Genomic DNA, 15660 nt, shown 5'->3' on the forward strand with positions numbered 1-15660 from the left:
AAAGAGGAGAGAGAGAAGGACAGACAAGACAGTCACGTGGAAAGAGGAGAGAGAGAAGGACAGACAAGACAGTCACGTGGAAAGAGGAGAGAGAGAAGGACAGACAAGACAGTCACGTGGAAAGAGGAGAGAGAGAAGGACAGACAAGACAGTCACGTGGAAAGAGGAGAGAGAGAAGGACAGACAAGACAGTCACGTGGAAAGAGGAGAGAGAGAAGGACAGTACACAAGAAGGAGCTTTATGAATCTTTACACCATTTCAAAATGGCAGCCACAACACACCACCGCTGTATATACACATCCGTCTGTAGAGTAACAAAACCACAAAACCAAAATGGGGCATAGGACCGCTCTTCTTCTCCCTCTCCCCCTCCTTCCCCTCTCCCCTCCATGTGTTTTTGGGGTTTATGTCATTGAGGCTTCATGCCTGCCCCCGCAGCTCCCGCACGCCACCCCGGCCCGGTGGCAGGCGTGAAGGGGCGGGTACAGACAGAGACACGGCGCCACTAGGGACAACCCCAGCAGAGCTGCCCAGCGTGTGCCCAGCCTCCCCTCGCCACCCCCCTCACAGGAGCAGGGGTCTGAGTAGTCCCCCTCCGGGTCAGACATGCAGTGGTACAGCAGTGTGTCGGCCAGCCACATGCAGCTGACCCGCCGGACGCACGCCCTGATCGGGTCCGGCGCGTCCTGGCAGCGCCCCCGTCGGTTGTTACCGCCGTAGAACGTTTCGCCGCAGTATTGGCACTGCAGGCGCTCGCCAACCCCGCCCTCCTCAGACTTCTTGTCCTGTCCATCAGACGAGCCAGGGAGGAGGGGCTGGGGCTGGGTAGAGACCACGCCCCCACCGAAGCCCTGATCCCCTGGACGGCGGTGTTGCGAACCCAAGCCGGCGTAGTGGTGCCTCTTGGGTAAAGGTCTGAAGGTAGGTTTGGGGTCGGAGGAATCTACCGGTGTGGAAACCAGGGGATAACTATAGTGGTGTTTGTGTGGCTCGCTCTTAGCGAAGTGGACATAGGACTCAGAGTAGTCTGGCGGGCGGATGTATTTGTGGCGCACGGTGGCGTGGCGGTAGTCCTCATAGCCCGTGAGCCAGGAGCGTTCTAGTTGGTCCATGTGGAGTTCCGAGCGGGAGGAGGATTCCGAGGGGAGCTCCCAGGAACGTTCCCGAGGGTTGATCCTGACGATCTCCTCGTCGTCCTGGAAGGAGACGTGGCGAGGGATGCGGGGCAGAGGCTGCAGGAAGGAGCGAGAGGAGAGAGAGGAGAGGGAGAGAGAGAGAGAGGAGAGGGAGAGAGAGAGAGGGAGAGAGAAGGGAGAGAGAGAGGAGAGGGAGAGAGAGAGAGAGGAGAGGGAGAGAGAGAGGGAGAGAGAGAGAGGGAGAGAGAGAGGAGAGGGAGAGAGAGAGAGGAGAGGAGAGAGAGAGAGAGAGGGAGAGAGAGAGGGAGAGAGAGAGGAGAGGGAGGGGGAGAGAGAGAGAGGGAGAGGGAGGGAAAGAGAGGAGAGGGAGAGAGGAGAGGGAGAGGAGAGGGAGAGAGGAGAGGGAGAGGAGAGGGAGAGAGAGGTGAGGGGGAGAGGGAAGGGAGAGAGAGAGGGAGAGAGGGAGAAGGGATGGAGGAAGGAAGGAAGGGAGAGGGAGAGAGAGAGAGGAGAGAGGGAGAGAGGAGAGGGAGAGAGAGAGGGACAGAGAGGAGAGGGAGAGAGAGAGAGAGGAGAGAGGGAGAGAGGAAGAGAGAGAGAGACAGGAGGGGGAAGGGAGGGGGAGAGAAAGAGAGGAGAAGGAAGAGGAGAGGGAGAGAGAGAGGAGAGGGAGAGGAGAGGGAGAGAGGGAAGGAAGGAAGGAGAGGAGAGAGAGGAGAGAGAGAGAGAGGGAGAGAGAGAGGGAGAGAGAGAGAGAGAGGGAGAGAGAGAGGGAGAGAGAGGAGAGGGAGGGGGAGAGAGAGGGAGAGAGGGGAGGGAGAGAGAGGAAGGAGAGAGAGGGAGGGAAGAGGAGAGGGAGAGAGAGAGGGGGAGGGAGAGGGAGAGAGAGAGAAGAGGGAGAGAAGGAGTGAGGGAGAGAGGGAGAGGAGAGAGAGGGAGAGAGAGGAGAGGGAGAGAGAGGGGAGGGAGAGAGGAAGGGAGAGAGAGAGGGGGGAAGGGAGGAGGAGAGGGAGAGAGAGGGGAAGGGAGAGAGAGAGGAGAGGGAGAGCGAGAGAGGAGAGGGAGAGAGAGAGAGGAGAGGGAGAGAGAGAGGGAGAGGGAGAGGAGAGGGAGAGAGAGAGAGGAGAGGGAGAGACGAGAGAGGAAAGGGAGAGAGAGAGGAGAGAGAGAGAGGAGAGGGAGAGACGGAGGAAGGACAGAGAGAGAGAGAGAGAGAGAGAGAGAGAGGAGAGGGAGGGGAGAGAGAGAGAGAGGGAGAGAGAAGAGAGAGAGGAGAGGGAGGAAAGGAGGGAGAGAGAGGGGGATGAACAAATGCCTAGAATTGAACAAATGTCATTGGATAACTTACACTAAGATTTATGGTGCGGATGGTGCTGTGTAACTTTCCTATTTATAGTTCCACTGTGTACATTTTACTACACAGTATTTCTAATCTATGCATTACTATTAGTAATATGCAGTGATGAAGTGGTAAACAATGGGAAAGGGAAGTGTGGAAAGCAACCTGAATTGCGTCATCTGTGGATCTGTTGGGGCGGTATGCAAATTGGAGTGGGTCTAGGTGTTCTGGGATGATGGTGTTGATGTGAGCCATGACCAGCCTTTCAAAGCACTTCATGGCTACAGACGTGAGTGTTACGGGTCGGTAGTAATTCAGACATGTTTCCATGGCGTTCTGGGCACAGGGACTATGGTGGTCTGCTGAACATCTTGGTATTACATACTGGGTCAGGGAGACACATCCAGTGTCAACATGATCCATCCCTTACTCTCCCTGCCATTGGCTTACCAGATCTAGGAAGTAGTGGTCTGACAACCTATAGGGTTCGTAAGGTAGTTTTCCCAGGATGCAGTTGTTGTGTAAGTGGGATGAGTGGCAGGTCCAGTGGCTGAGACAGGGCTCCCAGTCTCGGAGGGTAGAGACGAGCTGTCTGTGGCATTCTGATTGGACAAAAGACAAAACCACAGAAGAGTCCGTAAAGCTCTGATTGGACAAGCAGCTGAATCACATTTTTGGTTTGAGCAAATCTTTCTATATTGTTGTTTGAGTTGTTTCACTGGCCATCAGTCACCCCAAAATGTCTCTCTCTGATATTGTCTGTGCCTCTCTTACACAGATCTACCTCTGCAGATTCCCAGGACCGGCTTGGTGTCTCTTCTCTCCCAAATCTCCCCCCTCTGTCTCTGCTGCCCCTCTGTCTCTGCTCCTCCCCTCTCCCTCTCTGCTCCCCTGCCCTCTACCCTCTGTGCCTCCCCTGCCCTCTCCCTCTATGCTGCCCTACCCCTGTACCCCTGCTCTGCTCCCTCCCCTCTCCCTGTGCTCCCTCCCCTGCTCCCTCTCTGCTTCCCTCCCTCTACCCTCCCTCTACCCTCTCTGCTCCACCATCTCTGCTTTTTCCCTCCCCTCGACCCTCTCTGCTTCCCTCCCCTCGACCCTCTTCTGCTTCCCTCCCCTCGACCCTGTCTGCTTCCCTCCCCTCTACCCTCTCTGCTCCCCTCCCCTCTCCCTGTCTGCCTCCCTCCCTCTACCCTCTCTGCTTCCCTCCCCTCTCCCTCTCTGCTTCCCTCCCTCGACCCTCTCTGCTTCCCTCCCTCTCCCCCTCTCTGCTTCCCTCCCCTAGACCCTCTCTGCTTCCCTCCCTCGACCCTCTCTGCTTCCTACCCTGGACCCTCTCTGCTTCCCTCCCCTCTACCCTCTCTGCTTCCCTCCCCTCTCCCTCTGCTCCCTCGACCCTCTTGCTTCCCTCCCTCTCCTCTCTGTTCTACCCTCTCTGCTTCCCTCCCCTCTACCCTCTCTGCTTCCCTCCCCTCTACCCTGTCTGCTCCCCTCCCCTCTACCCTGTCTGCTCCCCTCCCCTCGACCCTCTCTGCTTCCCTCCCTCGACCCTGTCTGCTTCCCTCCCCTCCACCCTCTCTGCTTCCCTCCCCTCCACCCTCTCTGCTTCCCTCCCCTCTACCCTCTCTGCTTCCCTCCCCTCTACCCTCTCTGCTTCCCTCCCCTCTACCCTGTCTGCTTCCCTCCCCTCTACCCTGTCTGCTTCCCTCCCCTCCACCCTCTCTGCTTCCCTCCCCTCCACCCTCTCTGCTTCCCTCCCCTCTACCCTCTCTGCTTCCCTCCCCTCTACCCTCTCTGCTTCCCTCCCCTCTACCCTCTCTGCTTCCCTCCCCTCTACCCTGTCTGCTCCCCTCCCCTCTACCCTGTCTGCTCCCCTCCCCTCGACCCTGTCTGCTCCCCTCCCCTCGACCCTGTCTGCTTCCCTCCCCTCCACCCTCTCTGCTTCCCTCCCCTCTACCCTGTCTGCTTCCCTCCCCTCCACCCTCTCTGCTTCCCTCCCCTCTACCCTCTCTGCTTCCCTCCCCTCTACCCTCCCCTCTACCCTCTCTGCTCCACCATCTCTGCTTCCCTCCCCTCGACCCTCTCTGCTTCCCTCCCCTCGACCCTCTCTGCTTCCCTCCCCTCGACCCTGTCTGCTTCCCTCCCCTCTACCCTCTCTGCTCCCCTCCCCTCTACCCTGTCTGCTCCCCTCCCCTCTACCCTCTCTGCTTCCCTCCCCTCTACCCTCTCTGCTTCCCTCCCCTCGACCCTCTCTGCTTCCCTCCCCTCTACCCTCTCTGCTTCCCTCCCCTCGACCCTCTCTGCTTCCCTCCCCTCGACCCTCTCTGCTTCCCTCCCCTCGACCCTCTCTGCTTCCCTCCCCTCTACCCTCTCTGCTTCCCTCCCCTCTACCCTCTCTGCTCCCCTCGACCCTCTCTGCTTCCCTCCCCTCTACCCTCTCTGCTTCCCTCCCCTCTACCCTGTCTGCTCCCCTCCCCTCTACCCTGTCTGCTCCCCTCCCCTCGACCCTCTCTGCTCCCCTCCCTCGACCCTGTCTGCTCCCCTCCCCTCGACCCTGTCTGCTTCCCTCCCCTCCACCCTCTCTGCTTCCCTCCCTCCACCCTCTCTGCTTCCCTCCCCTCCACCCTCTCTGCTTCCCTCCCCTCTACCCTCTCTGCTTCCCTCCCCTCTACCCTGTCTGCTTCCCTCCCCTCCACCCTCTCTGCTTCCCTCCCCTCCACCCTCTCTGCTTCCCTCCCCTCTACCCTCTCTGCTTCCCTCCCCTCTACCCTCTCTGCTCCCCCCCCTACCCCCTCTCTGCTCCCCCCCCTACCCCCCCCTGCTCCCCCCCTACCCCCCCCCCCCCCCCCTACCCTCTCTCTCTCCAGGTCTACTTCCAGCCTGTGTGAGTAGCATTATCCTGGCCCCTTTCCTCCTCAGGCTTTGGTCCAAGTCAAACCTTGGCCAGACACAAAACACACCCAGGCCGCCGGCTAGCCGACCAGCAGCCAGCTGACTCTACACATTGTGGGTGTCTGTGTGACTCCACATTGCTGAGCGCCCAGACAGATATTTGGACAGGCAGGCAGGTGGACAGCCTCTGGGGGCATTGCAGGCAGCAGAGTACTGACTGACAGGCTGAACATGATTTTTGCCCTCTGTGTTCCAAATGGTGCCCTATATAGTGCAATACTTTAGACCAGAGCCCTATTCCCTATATAGTGCAATACTTTAGACCAGAGCCCTATTCCCTATATAGTGCACTACTTTAGACCAGAGTCCTATTCCCTATATAGTGCACTACTTTATACCAGGACACTATTCCCTATATAGTGCACTACTTTAGATCAGAGCCCTATTCCCTATATAGTGCACTACTTTATACCCAGGAAATAGGGTGTTATTTAGGACGCAAAGGCACTCCCTCTGACCTTTCTGTCTGTCTGTCTGTCTGTCTGTCTGTCTGTCTGTCTGTCTGTCTGTCTGTCTGTCTGTCTGTCTGTCTGTCTGTCTGTCTGTCTGTCTGTCTGTCTGTCTGTCTGTCTGTCTGTCTGTCTGTCTGTCTGTCTGTCTGTCTGTCTGTCCTGTCTGTCTGTCTGTCTGTCTGTCTGTCTGTCTGTCTGTCTGTCTGTCTGTCTGTCTGTCTGTCTGTCTGTCTGTCTGTCTGTCTGTCTGTCTGTCTGTCTGTCTGTCTGTCTGTCTGTCTGTCTGTCTGTCTGTCTGTCTGTCGCTGCCCACACAGGCAGGCCAGGGGGAAGTGTGTAGAGCCACTTTATTTAGCTTTTTCAACCGACCCCCCCCCCCCCCCCCCCCCCCCGACTGGTTTGCTTTATGGGGGTCCGTGTTGGACTAAACTTAACCCCTCCCTCCCTCCATGGCCAGCGTTGAGATCTACCCACAGAGTGGACTGTAATGTTGATTGGTTGTTACAAAGCCCTTCAGAATGGCTGGCCCAAAAATAACAACACCCCCAACCCAAACCCCCTGTACCACCCCCTCCTCCCCTCTCTCTCTTGGGCTGCAAGTGGGTGGATCTTGGGGTACTCCTGTCTGTCAATTGGTTCTGGCTACCCCTGCCACCAGCTCTGGGTCATATTCATTAGTGCACATCGTAGGAAAACATTTTTGCAACAGAAAACAAAAATACAAGTGTTTCTTATTGGCCAAGTTGAGGTAGTCCCTCCCTGTTTCGGTGTTTTCTTCCATTTGGTGTCTAGTGAATACAACCCTGCTCTCATTACTGCTGATCATTCACTACACAGACCACCTCTCCTCTGTTTCTACTGAAGCCCACCACACAGGGGAGACAGACTGAGAGAGGACAGAGAGAGAGAGAGAGAGAGAGACAGAGAGAGACAGAGAGAGACAGAGAGAGACAGAGAGAGACAGAGAGAGACAGAGAGAGACAGAGAGAGACAGAGAGAGACAGAGAGAGACAGAGAGAGACAGAGAGAGACAGAGAGAGACAGAGAGACAGAGACAGAGACAGAGAGAGAGAGAGAGAGAGAGAGAGAGAGAGAGAGATAGAGAGAGATAGAGAGAGAGAGAGAGAGAGAGAGAGAGGGAGAGAGAGGATGTTGTGGAGAGAAGAGGGGGAAAGGAGGGGGGTTGAAAGAGGAAGACAGCAGCTAAATGTCTCAAAACTAGAAGAATGGTAGCAAAATACACCTCTGTCTCTCTGTGTCTCACTCTCCTTCTGAATTTCTCTGTCTCTCTGTCTCTCTGTCTCTCTGTCCTCTCTCTCTCTCAACAAAAATAGTGTCCGCTCAGCGAGAGGCAGGGGAGGGGGAGTTGGGTTAAGTATAGGCTAGCCCACGAGGAATAATTGAGGAAGAATGTGCTTCCTAGCCCTGTCCCCCAACCAATCCCCCTTCTCGTGTGTGTGTGTGTGTGTACACAGGGTAGTAAATCAGTAAATCCTGTCTGACACGCCACCACCCACCTCGCAACACACCGGGCCACTGCTGATAACTTTAGGAGAGGTGGTCAACAGGAGCCTCAGCCTGTGCAGAGGTGTGTGTGTGTAAACTCAGACCATTCATCTAGCTCTAACAGACAGTTGGAGTCAAGATGAGCCACATCCTCTACCCCCCCCCCCCCCATCTCTCTCTCTGACTGCTGGTAAATCACAATGTCACAAAGCTTAGATGCAGCTGCCAACGTTAGTTTGATTGTGGTGAGTGGTGGTGGGGGGGGGGGGGGGGGGGGCTAACAGGAAGTGACCTTTTGACCCTGCCTGCTGCTCCCAGTGTCACGCTACAGGAGGATGGTGTAGGTAACACACACACACACACAACACAGACCCGTAACAGAGGGTGTAGTGGGAAGCAGTGGGGGGTAGACAGGTAACAGTGGTGCTTTAATGAGTGACCTATGATAGATCAGGGCTTTGGGCTGGGCTTATGTAATGTAATGATGGTCATCACTATAACCACATCTCTGACAGTTAAAACATCTAAATGAGACAGGTTGTGCTTACGGTGAACACATCATCTCTGACAGTTAAACATCTAAATGAGACAGGTCGTGTTTACGGTGAACACATCATCTCTGACAGTTAAACATCTAAATGAGACAGGTTGTGCTTACGGTGAACACATCATCTCTGACAGTTAAACATCTAAATGAGACAGGTCGTGTTTACGGTGAACACATCATCTCTGACAGTTAAAACATCTAAATGAGACAGGTCGTGTTTACGGTGAACACATCATCTCTGACAGTTAAACATCTAAATGAGACAGGTCGTGTTTACAGTGAACACATCATCTCTGACAGTTAAACATCTAAATGAGACAGGTCGTGTTTACGGTGAACACATCATCTCTGACAGTTAAAACATCTAAATGAGACAGGTCGTGTTTACGGTGAACACATCATCTCTGACAGTTAAACATCTAAATGAGACAGGTCGTGTTTACGGTGAACACATCATCTCTGACAGTTAAACATCTAAATGAGACAGGTCGTGTTTACGGTGAACACATCATCTCTGACAGTTAAACATCTAAATGAGACAGGTCGTGTTTACGGTGAACACATCATCTCTGACAGTTAAACATCTAAATGAGACAGGTCGTGTTTACGGTGAACACATCATCTCTGACAGTTAAACATCTAAATGAGACAGGTCGTGTTTACGGTGAACACATCATCTCTGACAGTTAAACATCTAAATGAGACAGGTCGTGTTTACGGTGAACACATCATCTCTGACAGTTAAACATCTAAATGAGACAGGTTGTGCTTACGGTGAACACATCATCTCTGACAGTTAAACATCTAAATGAGACAGGTCGTGTTTACGGTGAACACATCATCTCTGACAGTTAAAACATCTAAATGAGACAGGTCGTGTTTACGGTGAACACATCATCTCTGACAGTTAAACATCTAAATGAGACAGGTCGTGTTTACGGTGAACACATCATCTCTGACAGTTCAACATCTAAATGAGACAGGTCGTGTTTACGGTGAACACATCATCTCTGACAGTTAAACATCTAAATGAGACAGGTTGTGCTTACGGTGAACACATCATCTCTGACAGTTAAACATCTAAATGAGACAGGTCGTGTTTACGGTGAACACATCATCTCTGACAGTTAAACATTAAATGAGACAGGTCGTGTTTACGGTGAACACATCATCTCTGACAGTTAAACATCTAAATGAGACAGGTCGTGTTTACGGTGAACACATCATCTCTGACAGTTAAACATCTAAATGAGACAGGTCGTGTTTACGGTGAACACATCATCTCTGACAGTTAAACATCTAAATGAGACAGGTCGTGTTTACGGTGAACACATCATCTCTGACAGTTAAACATCTAAATGAGACAGGTCGTGTTTATGGTGAACACATCATCTCTGACAGTTAAACATCTAAATGAGACAGGTCGTGTTTACGGTGAACACATCATCTCTGACAGTTAAACATCTAAATGAGACAGGTCGTGTTTATGGTGAACACATCATCTCTGACAGTTAAACATCTAAATGAGACAGGTCGTGTTTACGGTGAACACATCATCTCTGACAGTTAAACATCTAAATGAGACAGGTCGTGTTTACGGTGAACACATCATCTCTGACAGTTAAACATCTAAATGAGACAGGTCGTGTTTACGGTGAACACATCATCTCTGACAGTTAAACATCTAAATGAGACAGGTCGTGTTTACGGTGAACACATCATCTCTGACAGTTAAACATCTAAATGAGACAGGTCGTGTTTACGGTGAACACATCATCTCTGACAGTTAAACATCTAAATGAGACAGGTCATGTTTACGGTGAACACATCATCTCTGACAGTTAAAACATCTAAATGAGACAGGTCGTGTTTACGGTGAACACATCATCTCTGACAGTTAAACATCTAAATGAGACAGGTCGTGTTTACGGTGAACACATCATCTCTGACAGTTAAAACATCTAAATGAGACAGGTCGTGTTTACGGTGAACACATCATCTCTGACAGTTAAAACATCTAAATGAGACAGGTCGTGTTTACGGTGAACACATCATCTCTGACAGTTAAACATCTAAATGAGACAGGTCGTGTTTACGGTGAACACATCATCTCTGACAGTTAAACATCTAAATGAGACAGGTTGTGCTTACGGTGAACACATCATCTCTGACAGTTAAACATCTAAATGAGACAGGTCGTGTTTACGGTGAACACATCATCTCTGACAGTTAAACATCTAAATGAGACAGGTCGTGTTTACGGTGAACACATCATCTCTGACAGTTAAACATCTAAATGAGACAGGTTGTGCTTACGGTGAACACATCATCGTCGCCCAGTTCTGCCTCGTTCTGGAGTGTTGAGGAGGACGTCGTGGAGCCTACGGGGAGCAAAGAGTGTCAAAATTAACTAACTAAATGTGCACTATTTTCAGGTATAGACTTTTCAATCGCATTGTTACACTTTAATTCATAATAAACATTTGACGGATGCTTATATTTGTCATATTTCACACGTACAAATGTATATTAGGGGCGGCAGGTAGCCTAGTGGTTAGAGAGTTGGACCAGTAACTGAAAGGTTGATAGATTGAATCCCCGAGCTGACAAGGTACAAATCTGTCATTCTGCCCCTGAACAAGGCAGTTAACCCACTGTTCATAGGCCGTCATTTTAAATAATAATTTGTTCTTAACTGACTTGCCTGGTTAAATAAAAAGACAAATAAAAAATATGAATATACAACATGTGTGAATTGGAGATGTGTCTCTTGCATGTTCCAACTCCCCCTGAGATCTCCTCAGAGGTTGGAGTCACGGCCAGAGTCACCATTGCCCAGTACCTCTGGAGCAATTATGGTGAAGTGACTTGCTCTAGAGCACAACGGCAGACTTTACCATCGTAGCACCTAGCATGCTACTCCTTTAACCTGTTAGAGCTCTAGGGGCGCTATTTCATTTTTGGATAAAAAACGTTCCCGTTTTAAGCGCGATATTTTGTCACGAAAAGATGCTCGACTATGCATATTCTTGACAGTTTTGGAAAGAAAACACTCTGAAGTTTCAGAATCTGCAAAGATTTTGTCTGTAAGTGCCCCAGAACTCATTCTACAGGCAAAACCAAGATGATGCATCACCCAGGAATTAGCAGAATTTCTGAAGCTCTGTTTTCCATTCTCTCCTTATATGGCTGTGATTGCGCAACGAATGAGCCTACACTTTCTGTCGTTCGCCCAAGGTCTTAGCAGCATTGTGACATATTTGTAGGCATATCATTGGAAGATTGACCATAAGAGACTACATTTTCCAAGTGTCCGCCTGGTGTCCTGCGTCGAATTCGGTGCGCAATTGCCAGCTGCTTCTACTTTACCATTTGATTCAGGGGAGAAAGCATGTGTCCAAGAACGATGTATCAATGAAGAGATATGTGAAAAACACCTTGATGATTGATTCTAAACAACGTTTGCCATGTTTTCAGTCGATATTATGGAGTTAATTTGGAAAAAAGTTCGCGTTTTGAGGACTGAATTTGGGGATTTTTTTTGGTAGCCAAATGTGATGTATAAAACGGAGCTATTTCTAATACACAAGGAATCTTTTTGGAAAAACTGAGCATCTGCTATCTAACTGAGAGTATCCTCATTGAAAACATCAGAAGTTCTTCAAAGGTAAATGATTTTATTTGAAGGCTTTTATGTTTTTGTTAATGTTGCGTGCTGGATGCTAACGCTAATGCTAACGCTAAATGCTAACGCGAAATGCTAACGCTAGCTAGCTACTTTTACACAAATGATTGTTTTCCTATGGTTGAGAAGCATATTTTGAAAATCTGAGATGACAGTGTTGTTTACAAAAGGCTAAGCTTGAGAGATGGCATATTTATTTCATTTCATTTGCGATTTTCATAAATAGTTAACGTTGTGTTATGCTAATGAGCTTGCTGATAGATTTACACAATCCTGGATACAGGGGTTTTTTCATAGCTAAACGTGACGCAGAAAACGGAGCGATTTGTCCTAAACAAATAATCTTTCAGGAAAAACTGAACATTTGCTATCTGAGAGTCTCCTCATTGAAAACATCTGAAGTTCTTCAAAGGTAAATGATTTTATTTGAATGCTTTTCTGTTTTTTTGTGTAAATGTTGCCAGCTGAATGCTAATGCTAAATGCTACGTTAGCCATCAATACTGTTACACAAATGCTTGTTTTGCAATGGTTGAGAAGCATATTTTGAAAATCTGAGATGACAGTGTTGTTAACAAAAGGCTAAGCTTGAGAGCTAGCATATTTATTTCATTTCATTTGCGATTTTCATGAATAGTTAACGTTGCGTTATGGTAATGAGCTTGAGTCTGTATTCACGATCCCGGATCCGGGATGGGGAGATCAGAAAGGTTAAAAAGGCCCATGTCAGACCATTCCAGAGTTTCCCCCCACCTTCTGCCATGGCCTCCATGGCTTTCCGTACGCCCCTGTCGAAGGCCCGAGCATCAGCAGGCCTCTGGAACGTCAGGCCACACCTCCTGTCCTCCACCATCCAATGGTGGAAGGTGGGCGTGGCCTTGGTGTACACAAGGTTCTTCCTCAGAGCACACTCCAGGATCACCTGAGTAATCACACAACAGACACGTCATTCAATCAGTCAGTCAATCAATCAATCAACCTGTCAATCAATCATCATGATAATTATTTAGCAGTGTTGTATTGGAGACCAACTTCAGTCGAGATGAGACCAGAACAATGAGTCCAATTTAACACTATCTTGTACTATACTAGTTGTCATGGTGACAGCATGTTGACTACAGAAGACCAGACTATATTGTACTGTACTAGTTGTCATAGTGACAGCATGTTGACTACAGAAGACTAGACTATCTTGTACTGTACTAGTTGTCATAGTGACAGCATGTTGACTACAGAAGACTAGACTATATTGTACTGTACTAGTTGTCATAGTGACAGCATGTTGACTACAGAAGACTAGACTATATTGTACTGTACTAGTTGTCATAGTGACAGCATGTTGACTACAGAAGACTAGACTATATTGAACTGTACTAGTTGTCATAGTGACAGCATGTTGACTACAGAAGACTAGACTATATTGTACTGTACTAGTTGTCATAGTGACAGCATGTTGACTACAGAAGACCAGACTACCTTGTACTGTACTGGTTGTCATAGTGACAGCATGTTGACTACAGAAGACTAGACTATATTGTACTGTACTAGTTGTCATAGTGACAGCATGTTGACTACAGAAGACTAGACTATATTGTACTGTACTGGTTGTCATAGTGACAGCATGTTGACTACAGAAGACTAGACTATATTGTACTGTACTAGTTGTCATAGTGACAGCATGTTGACTACAGAAGACTAGACTATATTGTACTGTACTAGTTGTCATAGTGACAGCATGTTGACTACAGAAGACCAGACTACCTTGTACTGTACTGGTTGTCATAGTGACAGCATGTTGACTACAGAAGACTAGACTATATTGTACTGTACTAGTTGTCATAGTGACAGCATGTTGACTACAGAAGACCAGACTACCTTGTACTGTACTGGTTGTCATAGTGACAGCATGTTGACTACAGAAGACTAGACTATATTGTACTGTACTAGTTGTCATAGTGACAGCATGTTGACTACAGAAGACTAGACTATATTGTACTGTACTAGTTGTCATAGTGACAGCATGTTGACTACAGAAGACTAGACTATATTGTACTGTACTAGTTGTCATAGTGACAGCATGTTGACTACAGAAGACCAGACTACCTTGTACTGTACTGGTTGTCATAGTGACAGCATGTTGACTACAGAAGACTAGACTATATTGTACTGTACTAGTTGTCATAGTGACAGCATGTTGACTACAGAAGACTAGACTATATTGTACTGTACTAGTTGTCATAGTGACAGCATGTTGACTACAGAAGACTAGACTATATTGTACTGTACTAGTTGTCATAGTGACAGCATGTTGACTACAGAAGACTTTGTAATAAAACCTATTGTGTGTGTGTGTGTGTGTGTGTGTGTGTGTGTGTGTGTGTGTGTATATTTGGTGTGTGTTTGTGTGTCTGATGCTCACATGAGTTTGTCCCTCACCTGTTTGTCCCTCACCTGTTTGTCCCTCACCTGTTTGTCCCTCACCTGTTTGTCCATCACCTGTTTGTCCCTCACCTGTTTGTCCCTCACCTGTTTGTCCATCACCTGTTTGTCCCTCACCTGTTTGTCCCGTAGACGTTCTCCATGGATGAGGAAGTGGGAGCGACCCAGGGGGGCGAGTCCCAGCCCCAGCTCGGGGGGCAGGACCCTGCAGACTCCCACTCTACTCAGAGCCCCCCCGTCCTGGACCAACCAGCCTCCACTGGAATCATCCCTCACCATCACCACAGCTTTTACACACACGATGTAGCTGTCACTGGAGAGGGAGGGAGAGGGACCATCAACACCATTATGAGTCAGAATTATTCATCATCACATTTCCTTCAGGTTAACCATGTAGCTGTCACTGGAGAGGGAGGGGGATGGACCATCAACACCATTATGAGTCAGAATTATTCATCATCACAGTTCCTTCAGGTTAACCATGTAGCTGTCACTGGAGAGGGAGGGAGAGGGACCATCAACACCATTATGAGTCAGAATTATTCATCATCACAGTTCCTTCAGGTTAACCATGTAGCTGTCACTGGAGAGGGAGGGAGAGGGACCATCAACACCATTATGAGTCAGAATTATTCATCATCACAGTTCCTTCAGGTTAACCATGTAGCTGTCACTGGAGAGGGAGGGAGAGGGACCATCAACACCATTATGAGTCAGAATTATTCATCATTACAGTTCCTTCAGGTTAACCATGTTATGCTCCTGGATTCTCACTCTGGTGATGATAGACTGAGGGAGGGTGTGTTTCACATTGCAGCCGACTCTTAAGGCAAGTTGAGCCTGAGGGTTGTACATCACCTTCCATCACATACAACTAATCAATAGTACTGGGCTTCTAAATACAACTAATCAATAGTACTGGGCTTCTAAATACAACTAATCAATAGTACTGAGCTTCTAAATACAACTAATCAACAGTACTGGGCTTCTAAATACAACTAATCAATAGTACTGGGCTTCTAAATACAACTAATCAATAGTACTGGGCTTCTAAATACAACTAATCAATAGTACTGGGCTTCTAAATACAACTAATCAATAGTACTGGGCTTCTAAATACAACTAATCAATAGTACTGGGCTTCTAAATATAACCAATCAATAGTACTGGGGTTCTAAATACAACTAATCAATAGTACTGGGCTTCTAAATACAACTAATCAATAGTACTGGGCTTCTAAATACAACTAATCAATAGCACTGGGGTTCTAAATACAACCAATCAATAGTACTAGGCTTCTAAATACAACTAATCAATAGTACTAGGCTTCTAAATACAACCAATCAATAGTACTAGGCTTCTAAATACAACGAATCAATAGTACTAGGCTTCTAAATACAACGAATCAATAGTACTAGGCTTCTAACTACAACTAATCAATAGTACTAGGCTTCTAAATACAACTAATCAATAGTACTAGGGTTCTAAATACAACTAATCAATAGTACTATGCTTCTAAATACAACTAATCAATAGTACTAGGGTTCTAAATACAACTAATCAATAGTACTATGCTTCTAAATACAACCAATCAATAGTACTGGGCT

At 48.4% G+C, this 15660-nt stretch overlaps 1 protein-coding gene across 1 annotated transcript in view; it reads right to left on the reverse strand.

Annotated features, from left to right (window-relative positions):
* Positions 1–223: 223 nt before the first annotated feature.
* The window catches only part of LOC118936686 (sprouty-related, EVH1 domain-containing protein 2), a 39864-nt gene continuing 24427 nt past the window's right edge, over positions 224–15660 (reverse strand). The window contains 6 exon segments of the mRNA XM_090217712.1: positions 224–1233; positions 2927–2997; positions 3000–3078; positions 10247–10311; positions 12368–12536; positions 14171–14366. Of these exon segments, the coding sequence (XP_090073838.1) occupies positions 406–1233; positions 2927–2997; positions 3000–3078; positions 10247–10311; positions 12368–12536; positions 14171–14366 (1408 nt within the window). The 3' untranslated portion in view covers positions 224–405.

Source organism: Oncorhynchus mykiss, chromosome 23 (genome assembly GCF_057628025.1).
Source record: "Oncorhynchus mykiss isolate SJ-2025 chromosome 23, ASM5762802v1, whole genome shotgun sequence".
Lineage (NCBI taxonomy): Eukaryota > Metazoa > Chordata > Actinopteri > Salmoniformes > Salmonidae > Oncorhynchus > Oncorhynchus mykiss.